At 46.9% G+C, this 25,135-nt stretch overlaps 1 protein-coding gene across 4 annotated transcripts in view; it reads left to right on the top strand.

The window, feature by feature from the left end:
* Positions 1–6,354: 6,354 nt before the first annotated feature.
* MED25 (mediator complex subunit 25) overlaps positions 6,355–25,135 on the top strand; it is a 59,430-nt gene continuing 40,649 nt past the window's right edge. For 3 of the 4 annotated variants that reach the window (XM_040433350.1, XM_040433357.1, XM_040433336.1), the window contains exons 1-9: positions 6,355–6,490; positions 9,845–9,991; positions 15,112–15,157; positions 15,241–15,365; positions 16,568–16,666; positions 17,059–17,179; positions 17,341–17,500; positions 20,110–20,225; positions 24,978–25,074. In XM_040433350.1, the coding sequence (XP_040289284.1) occupies positions 9,867–9,991; positions 15,112–15,157; positions 15,241–15,365; positions 16,568–16,666; positions 17,059–17,179; positions 17,341–17,500; positions 20,110–20,225; positions 24,978–25,074 (889 nt within the window). In that variant the 5' untranslated portion in view covers positions 6,355–6,490; positions 9,845–9,866. Of the gene's footprint in view, positions 6,535–9,844; positions 9,992–15,111; positions 15,158–15,240; positions 15,366–16,567; positions 16,667–17,058; positions 17,180–17,340; positions 17,501–20,109; positions 20,226–24,977; positions 25,075–25,135 lie in introns of all 4 variants that reach the window. The other variant, XM_040433342.1, reaches the window with a different exon arrangement.

Raw genomic sequence — 25,135 nt, 5'->3', positions numbered from 1 at the left:
GGGTATAACTACTGTAAGGGGGCATATATCTGGCATAACTATTGTGAGGGGGCACATATCTGGCATAACTACTCTGAGGGAGCACATATCTGGGCATCTCTACTGTCAGGTGGCACATATCTGGGCATAATCTGTGAATCAGGCACAATTGTAACATCCTGAAGTATGTCACTAAACTTCTGTTCCCCTGCTTCATAATGTTAAGTGTATGTATATTGTCATCTGGTATAAATTTGCATCACTCTCTCCATAATGTGCATTTTCTAGGCCTGTTTATATATATATTTGCTGTAATTTCCATGTACACCAGCAGGTGGCAGCAATATGTAAGCAGACCATGGCTAGTTAATAGACCTAGACTGGAATAGACCATTCCAGGCTAGCTTCCCCCTATCTGAGGAGGAGTGGAATGTTCCCACATCCTACTTCAGGGGGAGGAAGGAAAGTTCTAGTCAGTGTGTGAGCCACCCCCCTGCTGGGGTAGGCTGTGTTAGTAGGAGCTCCCAGAAACAGGGACCCCAACCAAGGATCCAAGCCTCGGATGAGGCCCCAGATCAACCTTCCCAGCCTGAGTCCCTTACCTCAGCTGTGGACAAAGAAAGCAGCCCTTCACAGAACTATCAGATCTCCAGGAAGCCACCATCATACCCTGCGTGCAGTCCTGTGAGTACAGATCCAAAGACAAAGAGAAGATAAGTACCTCACCAGCTAGTCAGACCCATATTAAGCAGACTACAGACAGAGCAGAAGACAGATACCTGCCAGATCTAATAGGCGTATGATCAGATGCAGAATACATATAGATTCCTGCCACATATTGCCAAAACCTGCTGGGACTCTAGACTAAAGCTGTAACTTGTATGGATCAAAGCTGCATATCATACCACCAAGTAAAGACAAGTTGGACCCTATTATCTGTGTGGATTTCCATCATTCCTCAATTACTCCTATTAACAACACTCATTTTGTTGCATGTGAGCCGGGATACAGGAGTCCAGCCGTACCACAGGTAGGAGACACCGTTGACACTACCATATCTGCCATACAGAGACAATATCCCCCTCTGGCATTCCTCACCTGGTGCGTGAGCTCATAACATCTTAAAGGGCCCTGCTACAGTACCTGCGCAAGCTGCAACTGGCGTCACAAACTTATATACATATACACTGACCCACTGCATAGCATTCCCACTGACCCAGTGTCCTGCTCATTGCATCAAGTGGCGTCACGAACAGGATCGGATTGAATTGTGTGTCCATCCCTAACAACAGAACTGCGTCCAATTGTGCGCTAAAAACGGACTTAAACCGCATGTTTCACAGTATTAGCAAGGCTGAAGATTGTGCAAAAATCGCTAAAAAATTGACTTTCTTACTTGTATTGTCGTGCCAAAAAAGCGCTGGACGCGCGCTCCTGCATAGAAAGAGTTAATTCGGCATTGTGAAATTCGCCATATTCATTAAAATGGCGCTTCATCTTCATGTCCAGAAACAAAGGAATAAAGAAACGCCCTCTCAAGAGCGTGAAAATGCTGTCTACGCCCCCCAGAAGCGGGAAAATCTAGCGACACCCCCTCAAGAAAGGCGCGAAGATGTCGAATACGCCCCTTCAGGAGAGACTGCCCTCCATGAACTTGTTATTGAGACCCGAGGTGATAAAGACTCCACCCTCTGCGCCCCTCCCTTAGTTCTGGCGATCAGTGTGTTCAGAAGGACAGCAAAGATGGCCTACCCGCGTCCCAAGTGGAACGAGATGTCCATCGGTGGAGAGCCTGTTTACCCAGAACAGCCGCTGGAGATCCAGGTCTCCCAACTATTACAGAGACGCGGCCCATCAACCTTTGGTGCCGGTCCGGAGGCAGTGGATCCCTCCGTGTCCAAAGACCCAGCATCACCTACCCTGGCCAGCATCCCAGAGGAGTCGGAGAAGGTCGTCGCTGAGACCCCGATCCCTGATGTGAAGAGCCAGGACCCGATCAAGTTCCCGGAGGCCGTGGATCCCTCCGCCGACTCAAGTGCCACCGCGGAAGAAGACGTGCCCACCGGAATGGAAGTTGACGTCGAGCCATCCACCGCAGAGGCCGTCGCTACTGTCACCAGCATCCAGTCTGCGGCGCAGACGAAGATGGAGCTGCAGGATCGTGACCAGGGGACACCGGAACCGGCCGCCCGGCCGCGACAGCAGGTAGGAGCAACCCTGCTCCCTGAGGCCCAGGCCCGCTCCGAGTCCGCCCCTGCACCGCGTCCAGAGACCCCGATTCCTGCCGTCAGGCCCAGGCCTGCATCGCGTCCCGCGACACCCGCCAACGTCACCAGACCCCAACCTGCACCGCTGTCTGTGCATCTTGGTGCGACGGAGGCGGCTGGAGATTCCACTCCGCCACCCAGCTACGCCAAGCTCCGCAGCCTGAACCCAGACATGCCGCATGAGATTACTGCTTTCGCCTAGACCGCGTGGGAGTACAAGTCGGCAGTTGAGGAATGGGCGAAGCAGGTGATCGATGACCCCCAACCAGGCGACCCCAAGTTAGCTAGAAGAACCGGAACAGTACTATGGTTCTCGGTGGAGCGAGGTGTGGGATTCCTCCAGGACAATTATTCCGGGACTGAGGTATTTGTGGGCCGTCGTTCAGTGAAACGCCACTATTTGCCCCAGGAGAGACACAATCTGTATGTGGGGGACCAAGTGGAATACACCCCTATGAGGTCCATGCAGGGACTCTTTGCAGCTGGAGTCACCCTGTTGCAGAAACCACTCTCCCCTGCCGTCACCCCAGAGACCTGGCAGGAGGATCCAGGCTCTGCGGGCAAGACTCGTTGTTTACAAGAAGCCCCGATGGCCGCCTACAATTCAGAGAGGGGTCACAGCCTGAACCAGCGCCACTGATTCCAGACCTGTCACCACCACCAACCCTGAGGGTGGGACAAATAAATAACAGTGTCCTGACATTCAACCCCAAGGTGCAGCCGTGTTTCATGCCTCCCTATGTGCTTCCTTGGAAGCAGCCCCAACAAACTGCTCCAGGCCTCCCAGAGCCTTTGCAGCCAGAGATTCTGCCACTACCTGCACCGGCTGTGGATTCCGGTCTGCGGCAAGCTACTGCAGCGTTCTCTATAGGCTGTCGGTACAGCCTATCCCTACTGTCACCGGTAGAGGGCGGTGGCGCACCACCACCAACACTACTTTGAGCTACCAGCAGAGGCTAGAGCAACCTCTAATGCATTTTAGCAGCTCCAGCAGCGATGAGGAGCTGGACACCTACCTATAAGGTGTCCCCTGCAAAGAAAAAAAAATCTAAAGTGACATTGTTTGGGAGCCACTCCGTGGACTGCTACCTGACGGGTGAGGACCTGTTGGCATGTTGTGTGTTTTAACCCTTTTGTTTCAGGTTGCCAGTGTTTTGTCCTCATCCAGATGGTCATGCTAGTAAGGACTCCCCCCCATCAGCACTTAACCCCTTCATTTCCAAGTTGAACATTTTATCCCCTTTCTCAGGTTACTTGATAGCCTGTTGCTGCTATTATTATATGACATTTTAACCCTTTGGATTACAATTAACTCTTTTGCCCTGTGGATTGCAAAGAACTTTTATCAGTTTCCAGAGGATTCTGCAACTACAAGCACTTCCAGGAATACGGACTCAAGTTATTGTTGAGCCTATCCTTGCACTTAATAAAATTTGCACTATTTTATATCAAATGTTTGCAACATAAAAGCTTGCACCCAAAGAAAAGACTCAAACGTGATACCTGAGCTCTTTGTGATTGTCCTATTATGATAATTTTGCACTATTGTAACAGTTTACAGTTATGTAACGTTTAAGTAACCTGCCCATTGTGTGTAGTATCCGTCCAGATGCCACAATGTGAATTTATGCACGATTCAGAATGATTGCACTTAACCATTGCACTTAACCAAAATGTAGCAACTTGCTTAAAGTGTGCCTTTTCACAGCTCTTGTTCTCTCCCCCCTTCATACGGACTGTCATCATAGGGCCATTTAATACTAATGGCCTACACCTGGTGATATATACCCATAGGTACCCAGGGTAGGACCAAGTGGTAAGTCCTGACAGGTCTAGTTACTTCACAGGTACCCCTGCTGCTTCGGGAATCGTTAGAAGCCCTAGGCTGCTCCTTCCCGCTTGTTTTATGTTCCGGATTGTTCCCATCCGGAGGTGTCTCATTTCCAGGAGCGCACGGGATTAAAAGCCCTCCTCCTGTGACTAGCCAGAAGACACGGAGATGACGAATACCTCCCCTTCTGAGCGTTTGCCTAAGGTAAGGCGCCTCAAGCCTTAGAGCCATAATTTAGCTTCCTCATAGACCTCATAGTGATCGTGCTATAAGCCAAATTTATTCAAGGCTATGATGCAGGGAAGGGAATACAGGATAAAGCCACCCTTCTATTTGCGGGCATTCCATTACATAATGGTGGGATTACAGAGTAAAAACACCCCCATGCTCTCTTTGATATTGGTGGACGATATACAAAGTCAGTCAGTAAAGGTATTGCTTTGTGCAGTAATAGGTTACCTGGTTATACCAAGAGAAGGAAACTGTGTTTCGGACACCTTACTCTAGCGGGCAGGAACCTCGAGGAAACCGTTAAATGTTTTGTTTATGTAATGTCTTATATGTAATTCATGCAGCACGTTATTTATTTGGTACCCAGAGCTTATTCCTCTTATCCTAGCATACGCCGAGGACGGCTTCACTTAAAGTAACGGGGTATGTAACATCCTGAAGTATGTCACTAAACTTCTGTTCCCCTGCTTCATAATGTTAAGTGTATGTATATTGTCATCTGGTATAAGTTTGCATCACTCTCTCCATAATGTGCATTTTCTAGGCCTGTTAATATATATATTTGCTGTAATTTCCATGTACACCAGCAGGTGGCAGCAATATGTAAGCAGACCATAGCTAGTTAATAGACCTAGACTGGAATAGACCATTCCAGGCTAGCTTCCCCCTATCTGAGGAGGAGTGGAATGTTCCCACATCCTACTTCAGGGGGAGGAAGGAAAGTTCTAGTCAGTGTGTGAGCCACCCCCCTGCTGGGGTAGGCTGTGTTAGTAGGAGCTCCCAGAAACAGGGACCCCAACCAAGGATCCAAGCCTCGGATGAGGCCCCAGATCAACCTTCCCAGCCTGAGTCCCTTACCTCAGCTGTGGACAAAGAAAGCAGCCCTTCACAGAACTATCAGATCTCCAGGAAGCCACCATCATACCCTGCGAGCAGTCCTGTGAGTACAGATCCAAAGACAAAGAGAAGATAAGTACCTCACCAGCTAGTCAGACCCATATTAAGCAGACTACAGACAGAGCAGAAGACAGATACCTGCCAGATCTAATAGGCGTATGATCAGATGCAGAATACATATAGATTCCTGACACATATTGCCAAAACCTGCTGGGACTCTAGACTAAAGCTGTAACTTGTATGGATCAAAGCTGCATATCATACCACCAAGTAAAGACAAGTTGGACCCTATTATCTGTGTGGATTTCCATCATTCCTCAATTACTCCTATTAACAACACTCATTTTGTTGCATGTGAGCCGGGATACAGGAGTCCAGCCGTACCACAGGTAGGAGACACCATTGACACTACCATATCTGCTATACACAGACAATATCCCCCTCTGGCATTCCTCACCTGGTACATGAGCTATAACATCTTAAAGGGCCCTGCTACAGTACCTGCGCAAGCTGCAACTGGCGTCACAAACTTATATACATATACACTGACCCACTGCATAGCACCCCCACTGACCCAGTGTCCTGCTCATTGCACAATGCTGGCATAACTACTGTGTGGTGGCATAAAGGGGGGAATAATTACTATATGAGGGCATTTAAGGGAATTGGTGGGATTAGGTGTTTAGTTATGTTTTGGGCGGAGTTAGAGACGTGGCCTAGTTGGGAAAAAATTTGGCACAGTGTGCAATAGTGTCCCTCTTCCTTCTTTTCAAAAGTTGGGAGGTATGAGATGGGGAACTGGAGCATTCTAACAATTGTTAGACCCATGGTACAGAATCACAAACTCCATTGCATTGTTTTTATATATTAGGCTAATCTTACGTTACTTTTATAAATTGCAATACATCTAAAAACTTGATCATATTCCAGCAATACAGAACTGAAAGTGATGGAAGTTCTATTGTTGGTGTCATGTCATTACAAGCCTCTAGGTGGCACCAAAGATACAGCCAGTGCTGCGCCTACTGCCTCATAAGGTGTGAGTTCTGTCAAAGAGCGCCGTGAGCCAGACAGCACTAATCCATCCCAGAGGTGTAAGCCTTATTCTGTATACAAAGCGGCGCTCCTCTAGCCGCCCTGCGCCGGCGTGTCGCTGGTAGTGAACTGGTGTGGAGAGAGGGAGCTTCCGGGACGAAGACTGGGGCACAGCATCTGCTGGACCTTGTGCCCGGGTAGAGGGGGCACACACCCTCCGCCCAGGAAGACAGCTCCTGGCAGAGTCGAGGTATTTGTGGGAGGCGTATATGGGACGGGGTGTGCTCTAGAAAGGTACAGGACCAACTGTAGCGTCTGGCCGGCTGCTGGAGAACTACAGTGCCCAGCGTGCCTTGCCCATTCAGCAGGACTGGATGGCTTTATTTGCCTGCATTGCTTGCTGTGATTCGGGGCAGATATGTAAGGTGTTCTGGGTGCACTGCTGTAGCTCCAGGAGGTCACAGTGTTCTGTAGGATTTTCTATGAGTAAAGCTTGATCCAGTTCAAAATCTCTGTTTGCTGTCAGTGAATCTGACATGTCTTTACATTTAGAGACTGAAAAAATGTACATATGCAGTACTGACAGTTTGCTACACCCGCATTTTAAAGGGGTTCTGCACTTTGTTTTAACTGATGATCTATAGATCATCAGCTTCTGATCGGCGGGGGTCCGACACCCGGGACCCCTGCCAATCAGATGCTGATGATCTAGCCAGAGGATAGATCATCAGTTAAAACAAAGTGCAGAACCCCTTTAATGTTTGTGTGTGTAGTTGAAAGATATCAACAGTATCCACTATAACAGTGACATCTACAGTACCCCGCCCCACTGTCTGCTGAGCTGTGTATCTAATCCTATCCTGTGTGATACTGTCTGCTGAGCTCTGTATCTAATCCTATCCTGTGTGATACTGTCTGCTGAGCTGTGTATCTAATCCTATCCTGTGTGACACTGTCTGCTGAGCTCTGTATCTAATCCTATCCTGTGTGACACTGTCTGCTGAGCTCTGTATCTAATCCTATCCTGTGTGACACTGTCTGCTGAGCTCTGTATCTAATCCTATCCTGTGTGACACTGTCTGCTGAGCTCTGTATCTAATCCTATCCTGTGTGATACTGTCTGCTGAGCTCTGTATCTAATCCTATCCTGTGTGATACTGTCTGCTGAGCTCTGTATCTAATCCTATCCTGTGTGATACTGTCTGCTGAGCTCTGTATCTAATCCTATCCTGTGTGATACTGTCTGCTGAGCTCTGTATCTAATCCTATCCTGTGTGATACTGTCTGCTGAGCTCTGTATCTAATCCTATCCTGTGTGATACTGTCTGCTGAGCTCTGTATCTAATCCTATCCTGTGTGATACTGTCTGCTGAGCTCTGTATCTAATCCTATCCTGTGTGATACTGTCTGCTGAGCTCTGTATCTAATCCTATCCTGTGTGATACTGTCTGCTGAGCTCTGTATCTAATCCTATCCTGTGTGATACTGTCTGCTGAGCTCTGTATCTAATCCTATCCTGTGTGATACTGTCTGCTGAGCTCTGTATCTAATCCTATCCTGTGTGATACTGTCTGCTGAGCTCTGTATCTAATCCTATCCTGTGTGATACTGTCTGCTGAGCTCTGTATCTAATCCTATCCTGTGTGATACTGTCTGCTGAGCTGTGCATGTCGTTGTGTAGCCCTAGCCTAAAGCTGATTAAGGGTACTTTCACACTTGTGGCAGGACGGATCCGACAGGCTGTCCACCCTGTCGGATCCGTCCTTCCGCTATTTCGCCGTACCGCCGCTCCATCCCCATTGACTATAATGGGGCGGAGCTCCGGCGCAGTACGGATCCATCACTATTGACTTACATTGTTTCCAGTGACAGATCCATTTTTTGGCGTTGCAGAGATTGTGTGTCCGGTCACAAAACAGAATGCTGCCAGAACGGAAGACAACCTGATGCATCCTGAGCGGATGTATTTCCATTCAGAATGCATGAGGACTAAACGGAAACATTTTTGTTCCGGTATTGAAATCCTCTGCCGAATCTCAATACCGGAAAACAACAACCCAAGTGTGAAAGTAGCCTTCCAAAGAGGGGTGGGGGTTCCTTGCTTTGGCCCCCCTCTGTAAGCTAGAGTGACGAGCTGATAAGTGACAGTCGCCCTGGTGGACCTGACCTGTCCACGGTTTACTTTGCTGACCTTTCATTTGATCATACGCCACGTAACACTACGTCTCCCCTATGGCATCTCCTAGGGATCGACCGATTATCGGTTTTACCGATATTATCAGCCTATATTCAGGATTTTGAAAGTCATCGGCATCTATTTTGTCGATATTCCGATAACGAATCGAGAACACGGATCGCGCTGCTGTCAGCAGCACAGGGAGAAGGAAGCAGTGTCTTCCTCCCCCCTGTGCTGCCACCGCCACCAATGAGAGGAGGGAGGACAAGAGGAGGGGAGGGGCTGTTGCCACTGCGCCACCAATGAAGATAACCCTCTCATTAATTCATAAACAGGAGGCGGGAGCTGGCTGCAGAATCACATAGCCGGCTCCTGACCTCTATGACAAGTAGCTGCGATCTGCGGTAGTTAACCCCTCAGGTGCCGCACATGAGTGGTTAACTACCGCAGATCGCAGCTACTTGTCATAGAGGTCAGGAGGCGGCTATGTGATTCTGCTTCTGCAGCCAGCTCCCGCCTCCTGTTTATAAATTAATGAGATAGTGATTTTCATTGGTGGCACAGTGCATCCCCCCCCCCCCCCCGGTATTAAAAACATTGATGGCGCAGTGCGCCCCCCCACCCAAGCCCTCCAGTATTAATCATTGGTGGCAGTGGCCACAGGGTCCCCTCTCCCCTCCTCAGTGGCATCGGTTACCATGGCAGCCAGGACGCTACTGAAGCCCTGGCTGCTGTAGTTAGCTCCCTGCTGCTGTGTGCACAAAGCACAGAGCAGCAGGGAGAATGTGAGGTCCTATTCACCCTGATAGAGCTCTATCAAGGTGAATAGGACAAGGGTTCTAGTCCCTAAGGGGGCTAAAAGTTAGTAAAAAAAAAAATTAAGTATAAATGAAAAAGAAAGATTTACAAAATAAAAATCTACACGTTAACAATAAACATTAATTTTCAGCAGATTTGTGTAGATTATTTTTTTTTTTCTAAAATGAAAATTCACTGAATATCTGTATAAATTATCGGCTATCGGCCTGAAAGTTCACAGATTATCGGTATCAGCTCTAAAAAATCAATATCGGTCGATCCCTATTTCTCCCCCCCCCCCCATTCCCTGAACAAAGACCCCCTGACCATCAACATGGCTGTGCACAAATCCCAGAAATCAGGTAGTCAGTACATCAAGACCCTGCTGTTAGTGCTTACATTTTTGGGGATGTTTTTGGCCAATGGGAGATGTTATTGCTGGGACAATTAGTGTTTCTGCTGCTAGGACCTACCAGAAGTTTTTGCCGGCGTCTCCTCATTTTACTGCAGGGTCCTCTATTTTTTTGTGTGAAAGAAAACGCCTCTTGAAGTGTAGACATTAGTTGTTTGCTATGTTGCAGCATGCATACAATGGAGCTATTAACCAGTCCTGATATTTGTCTCTTGCAGATCATAGAGAACAGTTCGAGCAATGGACGCATCTACCCAGGGAAATGGAGGCATAGTATCTGACGTTGTCTTTGTCATAGAAGGAACAGCTAATTTGGGACCTTACTTTGAGTCTTTGAGGAAACATTATCTTCTTCCAGCGATAGAGTAAGTTATGTCTTGTGTGTGTGTTAAAGGAAATCTACTACAGCACCTCACACGAGGCAAAAAGTGACTGCATCCAATCAGCCATCCACAGGATAGGTGATCAATGCATGATCAGTGCAATCTTCATGGTGGTCCCCAAGTCCCTGTGTTAGGCTACTTTCACACTAGCGGCACGGACCTCCGGCAGGCTGTTCTGTCGGATCTGTCCTGCCGCTAGTGACTGTGTGCCCCCGGACTGCCGCTCCATCCCCATTGACTACAATGGGGGCGGTGCGGAGGCACGGTGAGAGGCTGCCGGAATAAATGTCAGATATGTCGTAGTTTTATCCCAGCAGCCCCTCGCCGTGCTTCCGCCGGAACTCCGACCCCATTTTAGTCAATGGGGACGGAGCGGCAGTCCGGGGGCATACAGTCACTAGCGGCAGGACGGAACCGACAGGCTGTTCACCCGACGGAACAGCCTGCCGGAGGTCCGTGCCGCTAGTGTGAAAGTAGCCTTAGGCTACTTTGACACTTGGGTTGTTGTTTTCCAGTATTAAGATCCGACAGTGGATCTCAATAGCAGAAAAAAAACTTTTCCGTTTAGTCCTTATGCCATCTGAATAGAAAGAGATCCGTTCAGGATGTCTTCTGTCCCGGCAGCATTCAGTTTTGTAACCACTGCAGTTTTTTGCCTGGTCATAAAAACGGAAATTTTTTTTTAGCCGGCACTGAAAACAATGTAAGTCAATGGTGACGGATCAGTTTTTTTTTTTTAGGAGCTTAAAAAAACGGATCAGTCACCTATTGACTTTCAATGTATTTAGTGATGGATCTGTTTTTTTTTTTTTCGTTTTGATTTCACACAACCGCATCCTAACGGAACAGATGCATCCTCATGTGCAAAACAAAAACGGATCCTTTTAATTCCGGTATTGTGATCCTTTGCCGGATCTTAATACCGGAATTAACCACGCAAGTGTGAGAATAGCCTTAAGTGGGGTGGTTATTATAGGTCTATGGCTCCACTCACTGCCTATGGGACTATGAAGCACAGGGGTCGGCTATCTCCAGCAGTCTCCTAGAAGTGAGCGAAGTCTGTCACGCATATGCTCTATCGCTCCACTCAGATAGGAGACTCAGGAACCCCTGTTCTCAGATCAGATCTCTCAGCTCTGTGTGAGATTGGGGTTTTGTGCACCATAAAATATTACATTTAGATGTCTGACCAGATGTGGCTAGTAAACCTGGACCGAATCAGCTTCCATTTGATAAGGGATGGACAACTCAAGTGTGGTTAATTCTTTTTTCTCGCTCGTATCATTGGGGGACACAGAAGACCATGGGTATAGTTGCTGCCACTAGGAGGCGACACTAAGCAAAAAAGTGTTAGCTCCTCCTCTCAGCTATACCCCTCCTGCAGACACTGAGCTAATCAGTTTTAGCTTAGTGTCCGTAGGAGGCAGATATGTTTTTCTGCAGGTCTGCCAAAGGTCTTTCCTTTTTTTTTTTTTCTCCAGGTTCGGGCTACAAGCAGGCTCTAACCACTTGTTTTCCCACACCTGAGGGGGGAGACCAGTGGGTCCTCAAGCCCGCTCCTCGTTCCCCACCTCTGGAAGAAAAGGAGGAACAGTGGATCTCAAATCCACTGTTATCCGCCAGCTACAGTGTCACCTTATCTGCTACTCCTTGAAGTCCCCCCTGTTACCGGTGTAGCCGTCCTCCCCAAGGGGCAGCACACTGAGGAAGGTGACACTGATGGAATCAGGGTGGGCATAAACAGTCAGGGTAAGTATATTACCTACCTCCCCTGCTGGCCCCCCTTCTCCTGTGTTCTCTAACTAAACACAGGAATATAAGTTTTTCTCAAAACCTTGGCCCTTTCCCTGTAACTAGTGACTCACCAGCCCTCAGTCCCAATTCTGGTCCCTAGCCCCCTCACTTTTATCCAGGCTGTGTGGTGCATTCCCGGCGGTCGCATGTCTCCTTCAGCAGCCACTGCTTTTCTTCACTGGGCATCGATATGCCCGTTCTCGGCCTCCTTTGTTCCCCATTGGCACTCCTGCTCCCTCCCTGCATTGCCGTCCCAACCAGAAGTTCTTTCGGTCGGCCCCGCCTGTATACGAGGCCTCAATTCTGCGGCCTACTAGGCCGCACTTCCAGAGTGTTTGAGGGGGGGCGGCGACGACTGTACTTTCAGAGCGTGAAAATTTCGCTCCCATGTCTTCACCCCACCAGCTGCCCCATGAGCTCCTCCCACCAGTTGCTGTTGCACATGGAGGTAACTAGGAGCAACACACTATATGTGTGGGGTCTGCGCTCCTCAACATAAATGCATAACGGCATAGGCAGATGTAGCGTAGGACCCGCCTGAACTGAGACCACCTTGTCGCTTGGTAGATGGGCTTAGATGTGTTTGATCAAAATGTATTGACCAAGTGTCTCAGATTTTATCAATAGAGTGAGGGCTTAGTCCGTATGTTATGCTTGCATCTATTATAGTGCATTATTTTCTGTGACAGCTGTACGCCTATCGCATTATTTACTTCCTATGTGGAGTAATTGCATTTCCACCGGATACCTTATGTCCTGTCGCATTACCCCCTCTGCAGGCGGAGTAATTTCACTAATACTGGATATCATCCGTCCTGTCAGATTTCCCCCTTCTGTAGGTGGATTAGTTGCACCATAATTGCATACTGTAGATCCTGTAGCCTTACCCTCCTTCCATTGGTAGAGTAGTTGCACTACCAGTGAACCCTGTACATCTTGTCGGGTTCCCCTCTTTCCGTAGGTGGAGTAATTCCACTACCACTGGAAACTGTCCATCCTATTGCATTATCCGTCTTTCTTAGGTGGAGTAATGGCTTGAACATTGTCTACCATGACTACTATCAATTCTTCCTTGTCACATTGCATCCCGGTCCATGGTTGCCCTATTTGCTAGACACATTACCTACAATCGCCTTATCCCCCGTCATAGTTGGTCTTTTGGCACTACTACTGGATACTGTGATTACTTCAATCTATCCCCTTCCTCAGGTAGTCATTGTATTGATTGGTGTCGGGCGCCTACGTGGCAGCCTCTGTCTTCCAGGTAGGTCTGTGGCTCACTGATGGGGTGTCTGGCTCTCATGCAGTATCCTAGGGTTCAAAACCCACTAATTGACAAGACATAAACGTCCTTGGAATTTTTTAACAGAGTGTTGGCACACCACATACCCTTCCTTGTGCCTTGAATCCCTGTGAGGAGCATTCTCATTTTGTTGATTGTCATTGGCACACTCAGCGTCCGCACTCCTTCAGTAGGTGGAATGTCTGCACTGGTTTCCAGTTTTTTCTTCCTTCTCAGGTAGAGTATTGCAATACTGTTTGACCTCATTTTCAGGTGGAGTCTCTCCTCTGGCCCTAGAGGTGGCACTAAAAATGGTAAAAAGCATAGTGAACCCAGCATGCATGTGGAACCTACACTCCCTGAATTTTATGGTGGCCATTATGGCACATAACAGGTAGTATTTAGTGTTAGGTTCCCATCATATAGAGATCACCTTGACGTTTGGCAGACGGGCCCAAATAATTTTGTACAAATGTATTTGCCAAGAATCTCAAATTTGCTAAATAAGCGTAGCATTAGCACCAGAATGTTTTCTATATTTATGGCATTATTGTACTTTATTTGTGTTTGCAGAGTGCTGCTGCATTATCTCTCTTTCTCTCCTTTCTTGTTATGGAATTTAAGGTCCTGCTCTACATGCCTCTGCTTACCACATTGTCATTCTCCTTGGGGAACACTCTTATGAAGCAAACCCCTTGGCCGTAGGTCTGAAGGGGACGTTTTTGATCCCGGAGGATACTCTTTTCCTACCAGGTTACTCCCCAATTTCTTTGTGTGTTTTGAGTCGGTTCCACTGCCTTGTTCCCATTGGGTTTCTTCACTCCCTCAAGAATTTTTTCTTGTGGGCCATTCTCATGCCTGACATCCAGGTTCTCTAGCCCTGACTTGGTCATCATGGTTCCGCTGGAGTGTGCTTCTCTTCTGCAGCCTGTTTTTTTGCCTTCTGGCCCCCCTAGTTCTTCCACCATGGGGGGCAAGCTTGTCACATCTGCAGTTCTCTGGCCCTTGATATCCAGACTCCATTTTCGGTTCGTCTTCTTCCAATCAGTATTCCACTTAGTGGTTTCTTTTTGCACCGCTCCTTCGCACGCTGCCTATTACCAGCTGTCGTAGAATTCCTCTCTTTTTTTCTTCTCAGGCCATGTTGTGACTGTTGATGACTCTAGGGTGGTTTTTTCCCGGGGTTCTGATCCTTGAGTTTCACTTCCTTAGAAGTCTTCTGGTTCCAGGCTATGTTTCTCTCTCCTTTATCTTCCGCAGTCGCTCCGTTTGTTCCGGTGACTGACTTGCCTTCATTCTTGTCCATCTTGTGGATATTCTGTGTGCTCTCCACTTCTTCTGAAGTCTCCTAAGCAGTGACTTATGTTCCCTGGGCTGTTCTTTCTTCTGCCCCGCCGGAGCCTCTGCGTATTCAGCTGCTCTCTGGCTGGCCTTCTGGGGAATGGTTCTTCCTGTCCCTTTTTCAGGGTTCTTTGGGTGTCCTTCCCCCGCATTTCTGTGCGGGGCCTTTATGATCGGCCTTGGATTAGTTCTGTTTTTGTTCCCTCTCCATGGAACTGCTCTTGAACGTCCCATGGTCTTCTGTGTCCCCCAATGATACGAGTGAGAAAATAGGATTTTTGTGCTTACCTGTAAAATCCTTTTCTCGCTGAGTTCATTAGGGGACACAGCTCCCACCCTATAAGTACATTGCTGGCTCTCCTTGATGAGTCCCTCCTGTTCTTGATTCTGACCCATCTCAGTTTTTCTTCCTTTTTATTGTTTTCTGTTGGCTTCTCCTGGCTGCTCCTTCGGCTTTTGTACAAACTGATTAGCTCAGTGTCTGCAGGAGGGGTATAGCTAAGAGGAGGAGCTAACACATTTTTTGCTTAGTGTCGCCTCCTGGTGGCAGCAGCTATACCCATGGTCTTCTGTGTCCCCCAATGAACTCGGCGAGAAAGGATTTTTTTGTGCTTACCTGTAAAATCCTTATTTTTTTGCATATTCTAAACATTACCATTATAATTAATAATATTTTTTTCTCCAGATATTTTAACGGTGGCCCTCCAGCAGAAACTGACTTTGGAGGAGATGTGAGTTACACATGTTAGCTGTAAATAGTCACTGGTCATTATACTGATATCCACATGCTGACTGGTAATGTCTTGTGTTTCAGTATGGCGGCACACAGTATAGTCTTGTGGTCTTCAACACTGTGGACTGTGCCCCGGAGTCCTATGTCCAGTGTCACGCTCCCACCAGCAGTGCTTATGAATTTGTTCAGTGGCTGGACAGCATCGTGTAAGAGTTTTTTATTTATTTATTTTTATTTCTAAATATATGTATTTATTTTTTAATTTTATTTTATTTCTGAATTTATATGAATTGTTATTTTTTAAATTCTAGATATACAGCAGATTAACACTTCAGTGGCTACCAGTACCCCCATTAATGCAATCATGAGGTGGTGTTCGATGCCCATGGCAGTCAGAGGTCCCCATGTCTGCCATTGACATACCCCTATTAGGCTATACCAACATGCGTAGTACCCTGTATTATGTAAGCGATACAATGATTGCATGTTCAAGTGTCCTTGCAGGACTAATGAATATTGTTGAAAGGAAAAAATATATAAGTTCATTGAAATGTTGTGAAAAAGAACTATAAAAAAACCTACACGTAATTGATATCGCAGCATCTGTACTGACCTGTATTATAAAATGAGCATGTTATGTATCACACATTGTGAACAGTGCAAAAAAAATTATAATCCCAAAATAACAGAACTACAACAGCAATGCCAGAATTGCTGCTTTTTTTGTACAGAATAAAATGTGTTTAAAAAGTTTTATGCATTCCACAAAGTGGCGCAAAGTAAAATGCTTTTTATTGTGCAAGTAGTAAAACATAAAGAAGCGATATAACTTAGTATCGCTTTAACCCTTTCCTGACCGCCTGTTGACTATATACATCCAGCAAGTCATCCTTCATCTCTACAGACATATTTTAAAACGTACTTGAAGAGATCACACCTGCATGGTAATGGAGAAAGCTGGGACATGTTTTCACCACCATGATCACTCTTTACACAGCGCCCAGCAAGCACTGTTTATATAGATCAGGAAGTGGTGATGCTGCTTCCTGCTCCAGTCCCAGTGGTCATGTGATTGGTGGGAGTCTGTGTGAGCTGTTGGGTCTTATCAGTCCCAGATGAGCTCTGCAGTGAGGTTGTACAGCCCTATACAACTTCTCTGGGGGCTGTACTCCCCCCTGTAACTAGGGCTACTATGTCCGCTCCAGTTACAGGAGAAATCAGCAATAAATAAAAATTGTAAAGTTAAATGTCCCTCGGAAAATAAAAGTTTTAATGAAAAAATGTCACCACACACCATCCCAACAGCTATAAAGCTATAACCCATACATCCGATATAGAAAAATGACTGTTATGGAAAGGGGAATTAATAAAAAAAATGTTACAATCTTCTGTCATTAATTCTGTGCAGGTTTATGGGAGGTGGAGGGGAGAGCTGTAGCCTCATCGCTGAAGGACTTAGCACTGCCCTGCAACTGTTCGACGACTTCAAGAAGATGAGGGAACAGATGTAAGTGCCTTATGAGTGACTAAACTCAACCAGTTGTTTGGAACCTTTACTCGGGTAATAAACAGATGACATGGTCAGCTATTCATTTCATATTGCTGGTAGTATTAGAAGCTGGATCATCGATAAAGCTGCTTTGAATGTCCTGGCCATGCATTTGGTTCCCATATTGCTTGCAGAATTCAGACTGGTCTCTTATGGCAGGACACATCAGGGCAGTGAAAATGCTTGAGAGATGGATTACTGTATGGCAGTAGCCACATGTCATCTACAGGGGACAGAACAGAGCAGCAGATCACGCGTGATCATAGAAACCTGTCTCCGTTTTTCCCTTGCTTGTTACATGACAAGGATCTTGTGCTTTGGTAATAATACTCGTCATTTGTCTCTCGTAGTGGGCAGACGCACAAAGTTTGCATCTTAATTTGCAACTCTCCGCCATACTTGCTTCCTGCTGTAGAGAGCACAACCTACTCTGGGTACACAACGGAGAACCTGGTCCAGAAGATTGGGGAGGTAGATGCTGTTTGATGGCTTATATTTTCTATGTTTGCATTGCTGTAGCTACAGAAAGGATCTATATGTTTAATAAGTTTAGAAAAAAATGTCAATTTGCTAACCTTTATTTGAAGGATATTGCCAGTCAAATTTCTCATGCAGTTTGATTATCTTGCCAGAGGGGAATCCATTTCTCCATTATTTCTCCTCGGAAGCTGCCAGCCCTGAGGACGCTTTTTGAGAAAGCCATGCCAGTGGGTAGTATGATGGAGCCACAGCCCAAGGACTACAGCCAGGACCCTCGCCACATGATACTCATTCGAGGAATGGTCCTTCCAGGTTAGTTGTATGGCTCATCTTTGTGGAGAGAGACTGTCCCTACCAAAAATTGTACCAGAGAATTGCCCTTAAAGCAGTTTTCTCACCTTAGACATTTGCGGTATATCCACTGTGGCGGTCTTATCTTGCCCAGTGAGGATCAGGAGATGCTCACTTTTCTGATACACGGATGAAAATATCTCCCTGTACACGGATGAAAATATCCGGTGTCAGGAGGGGGAAGCAGCCAATGGCAGGCGGGGACGAGCCTCCCTAGCGTCACCCAAGATGCTAGGGAGGCTCGTCCCCGCCTGCCATTTGCTGCTCCCCCCGTGTACAGGGAGAAGCAGCAGTGGTGGTGCGGGGACCGGAAGCGGGGTAAGTATATTACTTGTGAGGGGCCCGGCACATGGGGGGGCTGTTGGAGACGTTGGATAACCCCTTTAATGTTAAAAACTCCACCTTGGGCACACAATGTAAAATGATAGAGTTTTTTTCAATCACTGATTGACCCGTTACTTCTTGGAAGCAGATTTGATTGTGGATTTCATAGAAGGCAATGGGGAAGCAGAGAAACCTCAACCAAATACTCTTCTAAAAACGCAACTAAAACCTCCACAAAATTTGAAATCTGCTACGAAAAACTACCTGTTTTCAGCTAATAATCTACTACAGGTTTTTCTGCCGCTGATTTTGCCGTGTAAACTTAGCCTCACAATGCTAGGTCTGGGCCTGGGAGAGCAGGATAAACATACCTTTTGTAAAACTTTTATTTTTAGGAATCACACATTAATGCTTGAGCAAAAAATCTAGATTTATTAAAATACAGTAGAATCACAGTGGGTGGCACAGTGCTACAGTATGATACCAGTACAGTACTCTGGCAGGCAATGCCACACTTCTTTCTGGTACCATACGTACACTGACCTGAACCCGTAGGCAGCAATGTGTACGGTACGTTACCAGGGAGATCCGGCGTGAGAGATGACAGGGTGCTGATTGGTGGAGGTGGGGGAGGGAGCAGGACACGCTCACCACCAATCAGCACCTCCAGGTCCAGGCAGCAGAGAGGAGATGGACATCCTCCTGCTGCCTCATTCAGCTACGGTAGGGGTAAGTTAGAACATGCGGGCTGGCGGCAGTACAGGGTAGAGAAGCCGCCCAGCGATGTACCCGGATGGTACCATAGATGGAAGCGCGGCTGCTGGCATAATTTTGCATTTAGTCAAGCCCCCAGCCGCGATGTATGAGCGGGCTAGCGGATTCATTGAAGGCTAAGTGTTGGCCTGCGCTGCTGTATCGTAACTCCTGCCCGCCTCCGATCAGCTGGGAGAGCGCTGAGGTCCTGTCTGCCCACCCTGGCAGCCATTAGTGAGCGCTCCTGAGCTGCTGAATCCATAAATATAAAAATTATCTAGGGCTTATTTTTGGAGTAGGGCTGCAAGATAGGGCTAGGTCTTATTTTCGGGTGAAACTTGTAGATTCTAGTGTATTATACTGTGCCCTGTATTTCCCAATAGATAAATGATCCTTGGGAAACACAGTCCTCATCCCTGACCGCCAGACCCAGGTTGTGCGCTCTGTCAGTACCTGGCGGCCTCCCCTCTCTGCTCCGCTGTGTACTGGTGCTTTTTCTGGCACTAAGCCTGGGTTCACCTCACATTTTTGCCATCCGTTTAATGAATACCAAAAATGTATGCGTTAACAGATGCCTCAGACTGATGCCATACAGTGGCGTCCGTTTACCATATAGTTCCATGGTAGAAAAAAATATACGTTAACGCATGTATTTTTTACTGGACTCTGCAGGATACAAAATCGTGGGGTGCTGCACATTTGTATACATCAAACCGATAGGAAAAACGTGATTTGAACCCACTAGGGGGTGAAGGGGTGGAGGGCATACTAAAATTTGCTCTGGGGCCCAGTCAGTTCTAGCTACATCACTGCACAGCTCCTTCTCTCCTCCAGGCCCGGCCCAGGGGTGACATCCTCACGTGTGTCTCACTGACTGCTGCAGCGGGCCTGAGGAGAGAAGGAGCGCAGGGAGCTGTGGTTAGTGAATGACAGGACTGCCGGCTCCCCTGTGCTCCAGCATATAGCATGATAGGTATGTGAGGAAGCCACTGGGGGGTCATTACACTCTGACGGCCCCTTACACAGTATAATGACCCCCAGTGCCCCCCATTTAGTATAATGATTCCCAGAGCCCCCATTCAATGTAATGACCCCAAGTGACCCCCCCCCCATAAAGTATAATGACCCCCAGTGCCCCCTCCATACAGTATAACACCCAGTGTGGCGGCCACTGGGGGTCATTATTCTGAATGGAGGGCCACTGTGGGGTTAATTATACTGTGTGTATGGGGGCACTGGGGGTCATTATAATGTGTGAAGGGCCACTAGTGCTTATTATACTGTATGGGGGCCACTGATGGTCATTATACGGTGTGGGAGCCACAGGGGGACATGTAAATGTAAAAAAAATGCCTCAAGGGGGCCCACTGAGATTTATCGCCCAAGGGCGCACATGAACCTGGAGCCAACCCTGGCTGTGTGTATGTCTGCATGTTTCCCATATTCTCTGTGCACTGATAATACAGTAGTTACATCTTGTGTTTCCTTTACAGTAGGGGGAGCCATTCCATCGAAACAGCCTCTTCCCCAGCCGCAGTTCCCTGTGGTGCCCTCCCAGCTTCCCAGTGCCCCTTCTCACCAGCTTCCACAAGTCCAGGCTCCGTACATGGTATGCTCATAAATGTGGTGTCGTAAGCCTATGTTATCATTTATTTATATATTTTGTATGTTTCTTAGTTGTTATGCGTTTAATTTGTAGCAATGTGCCTCATTTTTTAAGGGGCTGACTTGTTTGTGATCATATTACCTGCTCTAGAATTGAGGCTTCAAAAAGTTAAAAAATTTTGCGCAAGTAGTGGTTTGTGCAAAAACCGTGAAACTTTTTGCTTCTCCTCTTGTTAAAAGTGGTGGAGCTTTGCAGGCGGGTAGCACAACACACTTACCATTACTTACTTCAGTTTTCTGGTGCAAGTAATGCCTGAAACCTAAGCTCCAGAATTATTATATGGCATGCATCTATCAATAATTTTGGCACATCTTGCACCACTGCAACCGAGATCAAGACGCCAGTGAATGGCATCTGTGAGATATCCTAACACATACCAGCCTTTGGGGGCCCGGTATCCTCCAGTGTTTGTTTTCCCGCCTGCTACACATATGACACTGAATGGACCCCCTGTGTCTAGAGAGAGGGCTCATGGGGATGTAATTTTGCCAGTTTAGTCCTTGCATGTGAAAGTTCTCACCAAATTTTCAATGCGTCTAATTTGCCAAGAAGGCTGTAAGGCGTATTAAAGTGTAACTGCCGTTCTATTTTTATTTGTGTAATGTGTAGGGACAGTGATACTGAAGATTTTTGTAATATACTTATTTTTTAAATCAGATCATTTTTATTAAACATTTTACAGTGTAAATACACGTTTTTCCACAATACATACAAGGATGACATAGAGACATATTATCCATAGGACTAATAACAAAAAGGGCACCAAACTATGTGTATTAATCCAGTTCCAATCCAACCTCCCCCCCCCCCCCCCCCCCCCCCCCATCCCACCCCACCCTAACCTACAAAATACAAAGGCACATTTTTAAACATTTCTATTCAGACGTCGAAACGACAGCCATGGATCCCAAAAATTTTCAAATTTCGCTGGGCATCCACGCTTCTGGTACACCATCCGTTCATAACTCAGCATTGTGTCAACCGCACTTAGGAATTCGCCTAGGATTGGCGGCGCTGTCTGTATCCAATGTAGGGCTATTAACTTCCTAGCGACATATAACATTCTCCCTATAGCTATTTTATGCACCTGCCCAGTGGCCAATTCAGAGACATATCCTAACACACACACTTTCGGGTCAGAGGGTATTCGTACCTTGTAAACATCCTGTATTGTCTGACGTACCAACTCCCAGTATCTCCCTAACCTCTCGCACGTCCACATCATATGCAACAAATCTGCAGACACCACAGAGCATCTTGGACACTCATCCGTGGGTCTGAACCCTATACGGAACAAAAAAAACGGTGTTTTGTAGACCCTATGGACAATAAACAGCTGCGAGAGTTTACGTCCTTCACTCAAGGAAGAGAGAGGTATCGCCTCCAGTATGTCAGACCATTGGTCATCAGTTAATTCGCCAACATCTTTCTCCCATTTACTTTTAGCCGTAAGCGGATGCGACATTAGAAACTTCTCAAGCAGCAGCTTGTATATACAGGAAATCATACCTCTCCTCGCCCCCCTGGACAGAATCTGGTGCAATGCAGCATCTCTCCCAGCCACCATAGTCGTACCTTTAAATGTGGAGTTGTAAGCATGTCTCACCTGAAGGTACTTATAAAAGTGAGTTCTAGGCAGTTCATACTTCTCTTGAAATCTGGCAAATGACATGAACTTCTTTTCCTCCAAAAGATGGCCCAACCTCAGAATACCCTTCCTTTTCCATGCCCCAAACTCAGACAGGGAGAGGAATTCCGGCAGCACAGGATTGCCCCACAGTGGAGTATATTCCGTATTGCCGAAAACCCCCCTCAGGAGCTTGACCTTATTCCATACGGACTGCATCAAGTGTCCAAAATCGCCCATCGGACCACTCTTTCCAGCCCCCCTAGTCTCAAGGATCAGCATTAGGTCATTAGAGGACAAGCAATGTTTAAACAACTGACACGATATCTCACTCGACTCCAGTTCCATCCACCCCTTAAAATGTTGGCATTGTGCAGCCAGGAAGTACACCCAGGGGTTTGGCACTGCAAGGCCCCCTTCTGTTTTAGGATATTGCAACGTTTCAAGCTTAATTCTCGGTTGCCCCTTCCGCCATATGAGCTCCCTGAAAGTAGCATTGATAGGAACAAATTTGGATTTTGACAGCCAGACGGGGGAGTTATGTAGAACATAGAGTAGCTGGGGCATCAACACCATTTTAATGAGATTAGCTCTTCCCGCCACCGACAGATATAGTTTACACCATGCCTTAGTCTTATTACGAAATTTGATAACCAACGGGTCAAAGTTAAGGCGCCCAAAGTCTCGGATTCTCGGAGATATATGGATACCCAAATACTTAAAGGTCGCTACACATGGAATATTTCTGTCTCGGACTGTCTGTGATTGCACTTGCCCGTCGAGCAGCATAATCGCCGACTTACTCCAGTTAATAGTCAGACCCGACAGATCCCCGAAGCAATCAATGATTTTCATAGCCGCTTCCAACGATGGACCAGTATCTCCCAGAAAAAGCAGGGTGTCATCTGCATACATCGCCACTTTATTATTAACTGTCCCATATTGGAACCCCCGGATGTCCATTGATTTACGAATTGCTGCGGCTAATGGCTCAATCGCAACTGCAAATAGCAGAGGCGACAACGGGCACCCCTGTCTAGTACCCCGGCCCAGACTGAACTTGGGGGACACCCCTCCATTCGCCCTGATACATGCTTCGGGTTTAGAGTATAGCACCCGGACCCAGGATATATACTCATCTCCAAATCCCATATACGCCATAACTCTCCACAGGAATCGCCACTCAATGCTGTCAAAGGCCTTGGCCGCATCCAAAGAAAGGATAGCTCTATCTCCAACATTATCAGCTGGAAGTTGAATACTAGCAAACACTCTTCTAATATTAATTGACGTTGATTTCTGAGGCATGAAGCCAGTCTGATCAGAGTGTATGATAGACAGAATCACTTTAGACAGACGCATGGCCAAGACCTTTGCAAGCAACTTAACATCAGTGTAATATACTTTAATTACTGAAATCATACATTACTGAAACCCTATGTATTAGGCTCCATTCACACGTCCGCAAATGGGTCCGCATCCGTTCCGCAATATCGGGAACGGGTGCGGACCCATTCATTTTCTATGGGGCCAGAAGAGATGCGGAAAGCACACCATGTGCTCTCCGCATCCGCATTTCCGGTGCGCGGCCCCGAACTTCCGGGCTGCGGCTCCGCAACAAAATAGAACATGTCCTAAGAATAGGCACTTCTATTGGGGGGGGTGCTGGCCGGGTTTATTGCGGATCCGCAATACACTATGGACGTGTGAATGGACCCTTACACAAATAAAAATCGAATGGCAGTTACACTTTAACGTCAGAGCCGTTGTCTGCTAAATCTCTTCTGTCTTCTTTTTTTGCTGTGTGCAGGAAAAGGACCTGTGGTGACGTCACTCCGGTCATCACATGGTCCGTCACCATGGTAAAAGATCATGTGACGGACCATGTGATGAGCGGAGTGACGTCACCACAGGTCCTTTTCCTGCACACAGCAAAAAAGAAGACAGGAGAGAAGCCGGGCTGCGCGAGCAAGTGTATTAAGGTGAGTTTAATTTTTTATTTATTTATTTTTTAACCCCTCCAGCGCTATTGTACTATGCATTCTGAATTCAGAATGCTATTATTTTCCCTTATAACCATGTTATAAGGGAAAATAATAATGATCGGGTCCCCATCCCGATCGTCTCCAAGCAACCATGCGTGAAAATCTTGCGGATGCTTGTGATTTTCATGCAACCCCATTCTTTTCTATCGGGCCTGCGTTACGTGAAAAACGCACAAAGAGGAGCATGCTGCGATTTTCACGCAACGCACAAGTGATGCGTGAAAATCACAGCTCGTGTGCACAGCCCCATAGAAATGAATGGGTCCAGATTCAGTGCGGTGCAATGCGTTCACCTCACGCATCGCATCCTCGCGGAAAACTCGCCCGTGTGAAAGGGGCCTTAGTGTGTGCACATTACCTTGACCAATGTGTCCATCACATGAGCAGAGCAGATTCATACACCCCGGGAATAAACAATGAGCTTTCCTATTACATGACAGCAAGCGGAGATCTTGTAACGTGAACAATTCATACAGACAGTATATTGGAAAATCTTATAGCTTTTTATAAAGCAAAGAATAACTTTTATGCTAAAACCAGAATTGATGATGTAGCTCACAAGACTGTCAGCAAATAGTTACCTCTTACCTTACCTAGTTCTATGGAAAAGACAGAGGTTCGTCAAGTCCAACCTATAATCCTACACTGTTGATTCAGAGGAAGGCAAAAACTCTGAGGTGCATTCCAACTGCCACTTATTAGGGAAGGTTCATATGGAGGTTTTAGAGGAGATTTTGAGCCAAAGCCAGAAGTGGATTTGAAAGGAATGGGAAATATAAAGGAAGGCAACATGTCTCCTTCCTGCTGGATCCACTTCTTGTTTTGGCTGAAAAAACTGCCCCAAAACCCCTCTCCAAAAAACTCTTACTAATGTATTGTGTTTGTCCATATTGCCTCCTTTGCTGGCTGGATTCATTTTTCCAGCACATTATACACTGCTCGTACATTGTGATAGCTACGCTCCAGCTCTGCTACTAATCCAGTGTCTCATCCTCTCACACGTGATGATCTTATGTTTTTCAGCATCCTTCTCAGACAAACAACTTGACACCCGCACAGCTTGCTGCCCAGTCTGCAGTTAAAGCTGCCGAGATGCAGAAGAGCAATAACCAGAATCGGTGTAAGTATTTCTTGCTGCTCTTCTTCCCTTGAAGTGCATGACTGTACAGTTTACCATTAAA

The sequence above is a fragment of the Bufo bufo genome, chromosome 1 (genome assembly GCF_905171765.1).
Source record: "Bufo bufo chromosome 1, aBufBuf1.1, whole genome shotgun sequence".
Classification (NCBI taxonomy): Eukaryota; Metazoa; Chordata; class Amphibia; order Anura; family Bufonidae; genus Bufo; species Bufo bufo.
Note: the sequence above shows the minus strand (reverse complement) of the source record. Positions and strands in the feature narration are given on the sequence as shown.